Here is a 13,955-nt window from a genome sequence, read left to right as displayed (position 1 = left end):
ATCCAACCTGAATAAACATTTATAAGCAAAGAAAAGATTAAATAAACCATCTTCCTACCTGTGTGAAAGTGCTTCAGCCATCGTTCGAAGGAAACCGCCGTTTGTTGCCGCGCAGGGGAGGGAGGGGAAGGAAAGGAGACAGCGGCTTGTTGCCGCGCAGGGGAGGGAGGGGAAGGAGACAGCGGCTTGTTGCTGCGCAGGGGAGGGAGGGGAAGGAGACAGCGGCTTGTTGCCGCGCAGGGGAGGGAGGGGAAGGAGACAGCGGCTTGTTGCTGTGGAGGGAGGGGAAGGAGACGGCGGCTTGTTGCCGCGGAGGGGAGGGAGGGGAAGGAGACAGCCGTTTGTTGCCGCGGAGGGGAGGGAGGGGAAGGAGACAGTGAGAAGGGAAGCCTCAGTGCTGATGGCAATGTGATTTTATTAAAAAATGTTCAAAAATTAAACAGCTATAAAGAACTACAAAAATGGCCAAGTGCCAATGTTTTTTTTCACACTGAGCATGCGCGAACGCTGCAACGTGCACGCGCAGCGTTGCCGGCAGGAAAAAAACGAATTTAAATAGTACCCGCCCCCTCCCACTTACAAAATCGGCGCGAGTGTAGGCTCCGCCCCTCTGGGCGCCGCGCCAAACAGACAAGGCGTGTTTTTTTTCTGGCGCCGTTTTAGGCGCGAAAAACGGGCGCCCAGCTCGGAGGGGCGCCCGTTTTTTATCCTGTGGAAACTTGGGACCATTGTGCCTTCACCTGCCCGATGTCAAAGTAACTGATTTTATCACCTACTTGGGGGATCAGAGTTGGTTTACTGGTTCCCATCCCTGAAGGGCATTAGTGAACCAGTTGTGTTTATATGATAATCCAGCAATTTTCATAGTCATTTTATTTTACTGGTGCTAACCCATAACTTAACAGACTTGTTGCATTGTTACCCCACTTGGTGGGATTTGAACTCGTGACCTCTGGCTTGCTAGCCCAGTATCATAACCATAAAACTATTTTACCTTGAACATTAAATAGGCAAACTAGCAGTATTCAATGCAAAAACTATTTACAATGTTCACAAATTTTTACTAATTTCCTCAATGTCAACAATAAAGCCACATCTCCTACCTTTCCGCTGCTGAGCAAGGGCCGTGCGGCTCTTTGTCGGCCGGTGTGGACACGATGGGCCGAAATGGCCTCCTCCTGCGCTGTAGATTTCTATGTAACCATGTACATAAAATTAAATCTTGAAAATATGGCCACTTGCTTCTTGCATGATGAAATATATTATGAAGCCTCCAGGTATTCTGGTGCCCTAACGTTTCAAAGTGATGAGCTGGAAAAAGGCTGTCAAACATAAACCCACAACTGCAGCTCCTGCAGGGATGTCTTGTCAAATATAGAACAAAGAATCATAGCCCCGCCCCACTCAAAAATCTGACTCAATCTTCAACTGAGTCGGTGCTACCAATCAAAAGATTTACAGAATGTTAGTTACCTAGAATGTTTGTCCCAACCACTTTGTATGATCTGTGCTTGCAGGAAATTAATATTTTGCCTAGCCAGTTATCACGCATACGAGAAACATAGAAATTTACAGCGCAGAAGGAGGCCATTTCGGCCCATCGTATCCGTGCCGGCCGACAAAGAGCCGCACAGTCCTTGGTCAGCAGCCCTAAAGGTTAACAGAACTACTGGACAGACTTGCACTAGTAGTTCTGTACTTAACAAACATTAGCTATTAAACCCATTTGTTTTAACAGGGACATGTTACAGGTACACATTTATACCTTTGGCATAACAACTGCACTGCATTTTTCCTGCAGTTTGCAGAAGCAGCAAGTATTGGCCACGTTTAACCCTATGAGTGCTATGACCAGCCAGAAAGAATCCAATAAACAATCAATTTTGGTCAAAATTGTTCATTTTTGTTATGATTATAAATTGCCTAGTCATGCATTTTTTATGTCTAAGAATGTTGGCATGATTGCATACTAGTGTGGGCACATGTGTTTCAAGGATATATGGTCACAAAGATGAGAATAACTATCTTATTTGTATCCTGCATTATTGTGCCAATATCAATTAAAGAAATTTAAAAGGATTAACCCTGCACTTCTGACAGTGTCTCATTGTAGCTACTGAATTGTGTGGTTTCTGTCAAGTTTATTTCAAACCCTCTGTAGTTACCTCGGTTTTGATCAATGTCAACAGCTGGATTCAAGACTTGCATGTCATGCATTTGGCTATTCTTGGAAACCAAGATCCATGATTTGCCTTCATGATGTCTTCCCACATCATGTGACTTGTAAAGGACATTGCTACAGAAGGGCTAATCATAAGTGATGCCAGTTTATTTTGGAAGAAATGTTGTGACATTTCATACTCCATATATTATTTGAGGCCCCAATTCATTTTTTGTTAACATTATACATTACATAATCTGCACTTTTCATGTCTAATGCTGCCATGGTTACATACTACAGCAAATAAATGAGTTTCAAGGATCTTTGTGTACAGTATTACCCTGACTTCATCCTCTTTTCTGCTCAGCACCTCTCTGGAGTGCTGATTTTCAGAATGGAACAGGAGATTACATGAAATTGCATACTATTTTACAAAACAGAAGCAGGCCATACGACCCAACAGGTCTATGCTCAACACAAGCCTCTTCCCACCTTACTTCATCTAACCCTATCAGCCTATCCTTCTTTCTCCCTCATAAGAACATAAGAAATAGGAGCAGGAGTAGGCCATACGGCCCCTCAAGCCTACTCCACCATTTAACACGATCATGGCTGATCCGATCATGGACTCTGGTCCACTTCCCTGCCCGTTACCTATAACCCCTTATCGTTTAAGAAACTCTCTATTTCTGTCTTAAATTTATTCAATGTCCCAGCTTCCACAGCTCTCTGAGGCAGTGAATTCCACAGATTTACAACCCTCTGAGAAATTTCTCCTCATCTCAGTTTTAAATGGGCGGCCCCTTATTCTAAGATTATGCCCTTTAGTTCTAGTCAGTGGAAACATCCTCTCTGCATCCACCTTGTCAAGCCAACTCATAATCTTATACATTTTGATAAGATCACCTCTCTTCTGAATTCCAATGAGTAGAGGCCCAAACTACTCAAATTTTCCTCATAAGTCAACCCCCTCATCTCCGGAATCAACCTAGTGCCTCCAAAGCAAGTATATCCTTTTGTAAATATGGAAACCAAAACTGCACACAGTATTCCAAATGTGGCCTCACCAATACCCTGTATAACTGTAGCAAGACTTCCTTGCTTTTTATACTCCATCACCTTTGCAATAAAGGCCAAGATTCCATTGGCCTTCCTGATCACTTGCTGTACCTGCATACTATCCTTTTGTGTTTCATGCACAAGTACCCCCAGGTCCTGCTGTACTGTGGCACTTTGCAATCTTTCTCTATTTAAATAATAACTTGCTCTTTGATTTTTTTTCTGCCAAAGTGCATGACTTCACACTTTCCAACATTTTACTCCATCAGCCAAATTTTTGCCCACTCACTTAGCCTTTTTGAAGATTTTTTGTGTCCCCCTCACACATTACTCATGTACTTATCTAGCTTCCCCTTAAATGCATCTATGCTGTTCACCTCAACTACTCAATGGGCTAGCAAGTTCCAAATTCTAACCACTCTCTGGGTAAAGAAGTTTCTCTTAAATTCCTTATTGGATTTATTTGTAGCTATCATATTTATGAACCCTAGTTTTGGACTCCCCACAAGTGTAAACGATGAGATTGCTGAGAGGAGTCAGAACAGTTGAGCTGTTATTATGCTTCTATTGCTGTTGTTAGAAATAACGACAAACATTCAACGTAATACTTAGAATTAAGCATGGCGCGTCCTACCGTTAACCTTATAGATGCAAAAATAAACAAGTAAAAAAAATGGGGTTATCACCTTTATTTTGAACATAGTGTGGTCCATGTCAAGTACCAAATACATACCCCAAGCAGAGATTTATGATGTCAAAGAATATGGTTTTAAGTGCCAGATATAAAAACTGCAGAACTTTATGATTGTAATATATCATTATTCTAAATTGAAGTAGGGACAAGACATCCATTTTTAATACCATGAAAGCATCCAATGCTAATTAAGATGGCATGCCTACCAGTAGCTGCATTACAGTGAATGTATTTGTGTCTTGGGTGGGCTAACTAAAAGTGTGAATTTGCTCGTTGGTGACATTAATCAAGTGGCATGCACAAATGGTGTGCGCAGGTGTTGCTTACTTTACAAATAAAAATCATTTCAACCCTGATTACTAAAATAAAGGAAATGTAATTGACTTAGTTTGTCTTTTTTAACATTACAGGTTAAATCCCAAAAGAAAACCCAATCTCACTAGGTATGTATATTGCATTTTGTCATTAATGTAATCTGCAATTCCAGCAGTATTGAGTACACTAAATAAAGTCTGCAGGCGCTATAGCCTGGGTACCAGCAAGCTATGCTACAGAATGGTCGAATGTCCACAAATCTCAACATGGTGATTTCGAGATCTCAGCCCTGCAAAAAGCACAAAGATGAGCGACAGTCATCAGACTACCTTTCACACCTCTTACTGGCTGACTGTAGAGCAAGTCTCAGCCATCCTCTTGGTTGAGGTTGATTCAGGGCATAAGAAGACTTCAAAAAGTGGAGGCACAAGAAAAATGACTAAATCCAAACCAAAAGTAATATCCGTCCTCCAGTTTGAGCTAAATAATTTTGTGGGTTTCTAATGATCTTTTATTAGTGTATTGCTTAAAAAAAGCTACAGCTCCTGTCGAACTAAATGGCAAACTTAAACCTCTGGAAGATGGAGCCCTGCTTGTCATTTCCAAGATATCTTCCTCAGGCAAAATTTTTACTGTTTCATTATTACAATATTACCGGGAACGGTAGCATAGTAATTATGTTACTGGACTGAAACCAGAGATGGGAGTTCAAATCCCACCACTACGCAGCTATGAAATTTAAATTCAATTACTTAAATAAATCTGGAATAAAAAGCTAGTATCAGTAATGGTTACGATGAAACTACCAGATTGTTGTAAAAACCCAGCTGGTTCACTAATGTCCTTTATGGAAGGAAATCCGTCGTCCTTACCTGACCTGTGTGACTCCAGACCCACAGCAATGTTGTTGACTCTTAACTGCCCTCTGAGTTGTACCAAACCGCTACAAAGAAGTATTCCCACATAGACTGCAGCGGTTCAAAAAGGCGGCTCACCACCAACTTCTCAAGAGCAATTAGGAATGGGCAATAAATGCTGGCCTCGCCAGCGACTCTCTCATCCCATGAATGAATAATAAAACAAATCTGTCTTTTATTGTGTCTCGTTTTCATGACCAATACACAATAGCAATGTAGCCTGCAACGGTCACCTTTTTCTTAAGTAGTGGAATATCTGTGGAAATGCACTATATGCTCTGCTACATGTTTAGTTGGAAACAAAACTGTTCTCTTTCGTCTGCCAAAAAAGGTGGACTTAATTTCTATTTGTTTCTTGACCTCAAAGAGGTTATCAGTCAAAGGCTAATTTTGAGCAACTAAGCAGGCCCCTACCTAAATAGCGTAATTAAATTATGTGCTGTGTCTTGGATGCATTGATGCTAATTAATATGAAAGTGAGTGTTAGCATATGGTGTGTTTCACAACAGCTATCACCGCTCCTCTGGATCTGGTCACTGACCTAATCTTAGCCATTACCCATGCTTTCTAATCTATTATTACTTAATTTCAGAATATTTCTTTCATGCATGGATTATCAGTGTACTAAGTACGAAAACCATGAGTTTGCTGACCATTGGAAGGCTTTAATAAAATTCCTCTGAATTTGGAACTTAATGACTATCGCAATGCACATGTTTGTAACCAGAGATGAATATTTATTCATACTAAATTTACAACCAATTTGATGATCCAAACACAATTCTGGGTTAGATTTTTCAATCTATCCTAAATTTTTCAATAAATCCAAAATATTCAGATTCATAAAAATCTAAATTGTGGTAATTGGTGACCTGTTTACTACTCTTCCATTTAGAATACATAGCTTTGTGAGCACTGAACATCTTTGTTGTTTCAGCACATTTCTCAAAATGAAAGACATTATGAAGATAGCAGAACTGAAAATCCTTGTATTATTTAAGAAACAATTAGATGCCGTGACTGGGTGTCTGTACCGTCTTTCTGGAAGATTGAGCTTAAATTGTCACCTTCATCCATATTTATCCTGTAAACAGCATTCAGTGGTGGTGGTCCCTGAACAATCTGACTCCTGGCATCCACTGATAATACTGTCTGATTTACTGCACATTGAAAAATTGGGCCATATTGGTTCACGAACGTGACCTGTTGTTTTTCTGTCCTGAGCCCTTCTTCCTCCCAGAATCCCCATTACTAAGCGCTTCTACTGACTTGTGGGATAAATCTCAAACTCACCATGAGCGGAGTTGTATCCTACCATACAACAATGACCAAGTGCCTTTTGTTTCTATTTTTGGTACAACAATGTCCCCTTTACCTTTTTTTTGCAAGTGAATTTAGGTTTTCAAAATCTGAAAAATGTGTGCATTTGATACTTTTGGTGTCCCCCAAGGATCTATCGTTGGCCCCCCTCCTATTTCTCATCTACATGTTGCCTCTCGGCAAAATCATCTAAAAGGACAGTGTAAGTTTCCACATGTAAACTGACGACACCCAGCTCCACCTAATCACCACCTCTCTCGACCCTTCCTGCTGTCCAACATCCAGTACTGGATGAGCAGAAATATCTTCTAACTAAATATCGGGAAGACCAAAGCCATTGTCTTCAGTCCCCACCACAAACTCCAATCCCTAGCCACCGACTCCATCCTTCTCCCTGGCAACTATCCAAGGCTGAACCAGATTGTTCGCAACTTTCGTGTCCTATTTCACCACGAGATGAGCTTCCATCACTAAGACTGCCTATTTCTACCTCTGATCATCGCCCAACTCCATCCCTGCCTCAGCTCATCTGCTGCTGAAGCCCTCATCCATGCTTTTGTTACCTCTAGACTTGATTATTCCAACACACTACTGGCTGGCCTTTCGCATCCTACCCTACGTTAACTTAAGATCATCCAAAATTCTGCCTCTGGTGTCCTAACCTGCACCAAGTCCTGTTCACCTATTCCCCCGAGCTTGCTGACCTGCACTGGCTCCCAGTTGAGAAACGCCTCAATTTTAAAATTCTGATCTTTGTTTTCAAATCCCTCCATGGCCTCGCCCCTCCCATCTCTGTAATCTCCTCCTGCCCAACAACCTTCCACGATATCTGCGCTCCTCCAATTCTGGCCCCTTGAGCATCCCCAAATTTGAGGATATGCTGATAGGGTTAGTAGTAGTAACAGAATCTACAATATTTTTGCGGGCTCATGCCAACCTTGGAAGCCTCAGGGTTAAAGATTAATTCTAATGCCCAGTTATTTCCCTATGGATATTCCACAAAAACATATCGGGCAAAGACATCTGTCTAAAATTGTGTGTAGCTGTTGAAAGGGGTCCAAAGTTACACCTTTGTAAGTCCAGTTCAATCCTGATATATTGGGAACTAATTTTTAATTAATTTGATGTCAGCGGGACTCTAACCACCACCCCTTGACATTCAACGGCATTACTGTTGTCAAATCCCCTACCATCAACATCCTGACCAGACATGTAACTGGATCAGCTACATAAATACAGTGACTACAAGAGTAGGTCAGAGGTGGGTATTCGACAGCGAGTAACTCTCCTCCTGACTCGCCACAGCCCTTTCACTATCTACAGGCACAAGTCAGGAGTATGATGGAATATTCTCCATTTGCCTAGATGTGTTCAACTCCAACAACACTCAAGCTCGACACCATTCACGACAAAGCAGCCCGCTTGATTAGCACCCCATCCACCACCTTAAACATTCACTCCCTCCACCACCTTGGCTGCAGTGTGTACCATCAACAAGGTGCACGTCAGCTACTCATGAAGCACCTCCCAAATCCATGACCTCTACCGGCCAGAAGACCAAGAGCAGCAGGCAGCCTACAAGTTCCCCTCCAAATCACATGCGATCCTGATTTGGAAATATATCGCCGTTCCTTCATCATCACTGTGTCAAAATCCTCAAACTCCCTCCCTACCAGCACTATGGGAGTATCTTCACCACACGGTCTGCAGCGGTTCAAGAAAGCAGCTCACCGCTGCCTTCTCCGGGCCAATGAGGGATGGTGAACATTTGAGATTTTGGCGGGATTTGTGGAACGGTATTGTTACTTTCAGTATACCTTATCTTCCGCGTCCCCTCCTGACCCTGGTTCAGCTCTCATAATCGATTTGACCACTGAATCCATACACTGCCACTTTTGCATTCTTCCTGCTGCCAGATCCCAAAACAATCTGCTCGTTGCCAGTCTTCCAGTTTGCACTCCCTATGTGCAGTCAAACCATCTAAGCTTTGCCTATTGCTTTCTTTACACTGTCAGCTGTTACTGTATGCAGGCTATTATTTCAGTGCACTGACTTTGTCTTCTCAGCTGATACCAACATCCTCCCCGTGCAAAAATCGAAATACTGCAGATCCTGGAAGTTTGAGATAAAAGCAAAAAGTGTTGGCAACACTCTACACATCAAGCAGCATTTGTGGGGAGAACAAAATGTGACGTTTGGAGAATAGTCCCTTCTTGAGAATTGATCTATACCTAAAACGTCGACTTGAGTTCTTGCCGCAGATGCTGCTGTTTCCAGCATTTTCTGTTTATGTTTCAGAATTCTAACGTGCAGTATTTCACTTTTTGTTCATGATGTCTAATTCATTGCCATTTCTCTTCCAGGAATGCCTGTCTTGAAGAAGTTCTGCTCCTCCCTTTGACATGATTTCCATTTAGCTCTTTACCCTGTTTACCTTCATTGGTATCTCTTTCATTTCTTGTATTTTCAAAGACCTGCTCTCATAGCAATATCTCTTTTCTCAGCACTCATCTCCAGCTCTGACTCATTTCACACCTTTGTGCATTCTCATTTCAAAAGCATCAAGTCTCTGCTTCTGTGCATTTTCAGAGTCCAGCTTTCAGCTCCGTAGACATTCGTCTCATACAATCTCATTAAAAGATTTTCACAATGTCTTTCATCCTTCAGAGTGCTTTTCATAGCCCATTAAAAGCAATGTATTCTTTACCTTGTTCTAATAACCCCCTTCCGCAGCCATACACCTTCAATTTCCTCATCAATAGTTTTCACTTGATTCTTTTGCCATTCGTCTGGGCTTTTCTTCATACAGTGCATGTTCTGGGTCTTGGGAAGCTGCCTTTGAGCAGCTGTGCTTCATCCTTTATTGTTCAACTTCTCAATTGTTATAACAACGGCAACCAATGAGACTATAAAAATCCTTCACATATTTCATGCGGCTTACTAGGTCCTAACCTTCCACTGATGCTTTGGGTCAGTGATTCAGTCTTTTTTCCCTAATGCATCACTCAGAATTTGTCACCTGACCGTATTCATGAAAATGGATGACAAGATACAACCCTGACGCAATCCTTTCATCACTTTGGACCATTCTGACATTTTTCATTCAATTCTCAAACAACCTTTTGTTCCCTTATATGCATTCTGTGGTAGTCTGGTAATCTCTCAAGCTATTCTGATGATCTTACTTCATAATTTCCAGCAGCACTATCTGTCCCAAGTCATAAGTCTACTTCAAATCTACAGAACACATCCATGTATGTTTGCCATACTCACCACAGTACTTTTTGATTATTTGCCCCATTTGAAGGTCAGATTACCACATCCTCTTTTTGAAGTCATGCTGACTTCCACTCAGCCTTGTGTTCCTAAATCCAGCTCAGGAACACTTTAGCAAATATAATTCCTGGCCCACTAAACCAACTAATGTCCCTGAAATTCCTTCACTGCTTCCTGACCTCTTTGTGTAATGGAATAATTGCTGCCAGTTTCCAAAGCAGTGACATGTCCTCATTCTTTATTTGTAATGTAGGGAGAAGCTCTTTCACTAACTCTGCATCCTAATTTGTCTTTGCGCACTTCTACAACAGTTCTAAATGCGGGGTTTCCCCATCTATTTTTATTGCTTGTTGTATCTTCTGCAACTTCATTTATGCTCCATCTCTCATTAACTCTGCAAGCTTTTCAATTTGCCTAGTAATCATAGAATTTCATTGGCTGATATGTCCTGTTTACAATGCCAGGGAAGTCATTTGGTAAAGTTCTCCTGAATAGAATGCCAGAACACAAGACTGAGGAGAAATCACAGTGTATTCAGAAAAGGTTATGGTTATCCTTAGTTACTAAAACCACTGCTGCTAATGGAAGGTGTCTTCCCTTTCATTTCCCAATATTGTCCTTCATTAGGTCCAATACACTGTTGTGCTTTCCCCATCCCCAAATGTAGTTAATATTTTCTTATTTGCTGGGTGAAATCTGACTTTGGATTGCCTTATTGCACTGTTGTGAAGAATCAACATTTTGAGTCAGCAGTTGGCAAAAAGGTGTTCAACATTGTGTTATCAAGGATGCTGATCAGAAGCTGATGGACAGAAAATTATGCAGCTGCACAAGGCTGAGAAAAAGATCCCAAATTAGATTCTCCCAGTTCCTCCACTTTGATGTATTAACTAAGTGATATGAGTAGTATACATTTAAAGTAATAGCAGTAGCCCATTCTAATTTTCTCCTGGATCAGAAATAATACCAAATGTGAGTGAATAAAACATGGTTAGTACACTGTAATTCTGTGCTTTGATCATGTTCCTGTTTATTTGGAGTATAGTGTACTGTTGAAAGAAGTCTTGCTTCCAACCATGTTGAAAACTGATGCCGAAATGTCAGGAAGTGGGCAAATAAATCCTTAATGTGGCATGCCAACTCTAAACCTTTAAGTTAACCCAAGAATCATATCCTGTATTTGTTGTCATTATCATTTTAATTTGTTTTTTCAGTTTTTAACACTTGCTTATTGAATTTCTAGTCCTCTCCTTCCCAGTCCCAGCTCACCATTGTCACCCTCGTGGCCCATGGTTTCAGCACCTTCAAGTCCAGTACCCGTTTCCTCAACTTCCAGCGACTCCTCCCCTCTCAGGTGTGTTACCAATTCTTTTTTTCAACGCAGTTAATTTCTTGTGTATGTGGAGAAACCCAACCCACCCCCAAAAGGTTTCATAGTTTTCTTAATGAAAGTGTACACTGGGTCTCTGACTCAATTTAACATTGATATTTTCCTGCACAGAAAGGTAACCTTGTGTTATTCTCTTAGTGCCATGTGGGGAGAGAACTAAGCTATGGCTTATGGTACTTTAGCTAATTGAAAATCAGCCTGAAGATTGAGATTTTCTTTAAGCAGAACCTTCGGTAAATTACATTCAAATGTTTATGATCCTTTTATAGTTGTGGCTATTTCTTTAGTGTAGTATCTTAATTTGGTAGAGGAGCGACTCCCAGTTTACTTGTAAAATATCTTATCAGACAATGCAATTTTGTTTTAACTTTCTTGTTGGATGTACAATATCTAATGAAGTGATGCAATTTCCATATCCAAACTCAAAGATTTGACTGAGTAGTGAGAGAAAAATAATTTTGAGAGTACCTTACAATTTTATTGGTAATCTGCATAATATCTTCAATATAATTTTAAAAATTCACTGATACCTGTTGAGTCTACAAAAAACTCGGTATCAGTACAGTATCATTTTCACTCATGATACCCTCTGCAATACCATATGAATGTATATGAGGGAACAGAGGGTTTAGCTATACAAGCATTGTTTTAAGTGCAGTTACATTTTTATTATTGACAATGGGCTATTGGGTCTCGATGGCTGTCAACTGACCAATTTGCATTGCTAAATAATCTCTAACTTTGAGCAAAAACTGGAAAAGTCATTCACAAGTCATCGTGAAGGCTGTATGGTCCTTGATACTTCTGTTTTTATATACATGTCATCTTTTTCCATAGTTTCCAGAATTATTCAAAAAATCAGAACTGAGAGCAGTGTTGAATATGGTAACACGATATTGACTTTAGAAACAGGGTCTCAAACATGATGAGCTAAAGTCTCACAACACTTTCTTTCATAAGAGGGATCTTGCCTCACAGCTATCTGGACCCATCTAGCTTCAACCTGACAACTTGGCTGTTGAGCGGAGATTCATCTTAGACCATGGTATTCCATTTACAGCATCCAGGAAATCCTTGATTAAATAAAAAATAAATACCAAGTGGAAGAAGTTTGATGAGTGGTTGGTTCTCTGCTCACCTGTGTACTCCACTCCTACGATTATTAAGAATGTCCAATATCTCAATAGCTCGGCTCCATACACATGCACATAGCACCTTTTATAATTTTAGGCAATGTTCTTCATATGGGTTCTCTTTGAGAGTTCTTGTTTCATGATGCAAAAAAAATATACAAATTGATACTCTGACATCTTGCAATCTCAACATAGTTCTTCACAAATTTATGTATACACTGTATGAGTCCCTTACACCTGTCTTTTTTATCTTGAACACTGGCCAACTTAAAATATTAAAGAAATATTGGCCAGGACACCAGAATAACTTCCTGCTCCTCTGGGATCTTTCATGTCCATATAAACAAACAGATGGAACCTCCAGATTAATTCTCCATTCAAAAGACGGCACCTGCAACAGTGTAGCACTCCTTCAGTACTGCACTGAAGTGTCGGGCTAGTTTTTGGACTCCTGTCCAGGAGTGGCCTTGAATCCAAGCCCTTCTGATTCAGAAGTGAGAGTGCTACCACTGACCAAAGCTAACTCTTCAAAAGGAGAATGCTAAGAAAGGAAAACATTCATAATTTCAGTGCATAATTCTCACTAACCATTTTTTTTATAACTGATGCACTGGAGCAGTTTGGTTTTTAACTGTACTTATGTGTATTTAAACTGTGTGCCATAAGAATATTTCGTTTAAAGGAAAATTGTCCTTTGAATTTAATGTTTTTTGACTTGAAATATAATTACTTATGGAAGCTTATCTTCATCCTTGTCTCCTGTCGCAAAATTTAGTGACCAAATTAGTTTTTATTCTTCACTTCTTTCCTAAGAATTTAGAATTGGTTCTTTTGGGCTGAATGTGTCACCTGTTGGACAGAATATTTGATGGTTATGTTATATTCTGATTACTGTAACCAGCTAGTTTGTTGCATGTCTCAACCACTTTGAATGTTTGTGATTGCTAGTTCATGTTTCAGTTGTAGATTCATGGTGTCGGACTTTCCTCCACACTGAGGATTCTTTATTTCTAACTTGTAGATGAAGTTGTGCATGATATACAATTAAGAAAACAAGATGTACGTGTCCCAGAAAATGGGAGGGATGGGTAAAAGAAGCTCTTTACATCTCATTAAAAACCCACAAAGACTAATGCTAATGCTGAACAAATCAAGACAGTTGTACAGAAAGGAAAACATTAACGCAACAGGAATTTCCACAGCATACGAGAAAAAAACTTGAAACCCAATAGCCAGAGCAAGCCTTGACACACCAGGAGACATTCAGTTAAGGGAAAAGCTATGAGCGTACCAGAAGCTGAATTATGAAAAAGGCTAAAGAATCTTGCCTTTTACAGTCAGTGTTAACTTGGTTCAATTTGTAGTATTCTGAATTTATGAATTGGAAGCTTGTGGGTTCAACACCACTCCAGGACTTGTGTATGCACATGGCCTGAACTGACATTCCAGTGCAATACTGAGGGAGTACTGCATTGTTGGAGATGGTGCCTTTCAGATGGCACAGTATTTGCCTGTTCGAGGTTCAAATGGGGATAAAAGATCCCAAAGAAGAGGAGCAGGAAGTCCGTCCACCATCCTGGCCAACGTTCCTCCCTCAGTCAACAAAAGATTAATTCATGGTTCATCTCATTTTCAATGTGTGGGACCTTGCTGTGCACAAATATGCCTAAAACAGTAACTGCTTCAAAAA

General features: G+C 40.6%; 1 protein-coding gene across 2 annotated transcripts in view; it reads left to right on the top strand.

Annotated features, from left to right (window-relative positions):
- The window catches only part of LOC139262928 (rho GTPase-activating protein 26-like), a 257,392-nt gene that overhangs the window by 233,381 nt on the left and 10,056 nt on the right, over window positions 1-13,955 (top strand). For both annotated transcript variants that reach the window (XM_070878245.1, XM_070878243.1), the window contains 2 exons: window positions 4,325-4,357; window positions 10,986-11,096. In XM_070878245.1, coding sequence (XP_070734346.1) covers window positions 4,325-4,357; window positions 10,986-11,096 — 144 coding nt within the window. The remainder of the gene's footprint in view (window positions 1-4,324; window positions 4,358-10,985; window positions 11,097-13,955) is intronic.

The sequence above is a fragment of the Pristiophorus japonicus genome, chromosome 4 (assembly GCF_044704955.1).
Source record: "Pristiophorus japonicus isolate sPriJap1 chromosome 4, sPriJap1.hap1, whole genome shotgun sequence".
NCBI classification, from domain to species: domain Eukaryota; kingdom Metazoa; phylum Chordata; class Chondrichthyes; family Pristiophoridae; genus Pristiophorus; species Pristiophorus japonicus.
This window is presented reverse-complemented; position numbering and strand designations above follow the sequence as displayed.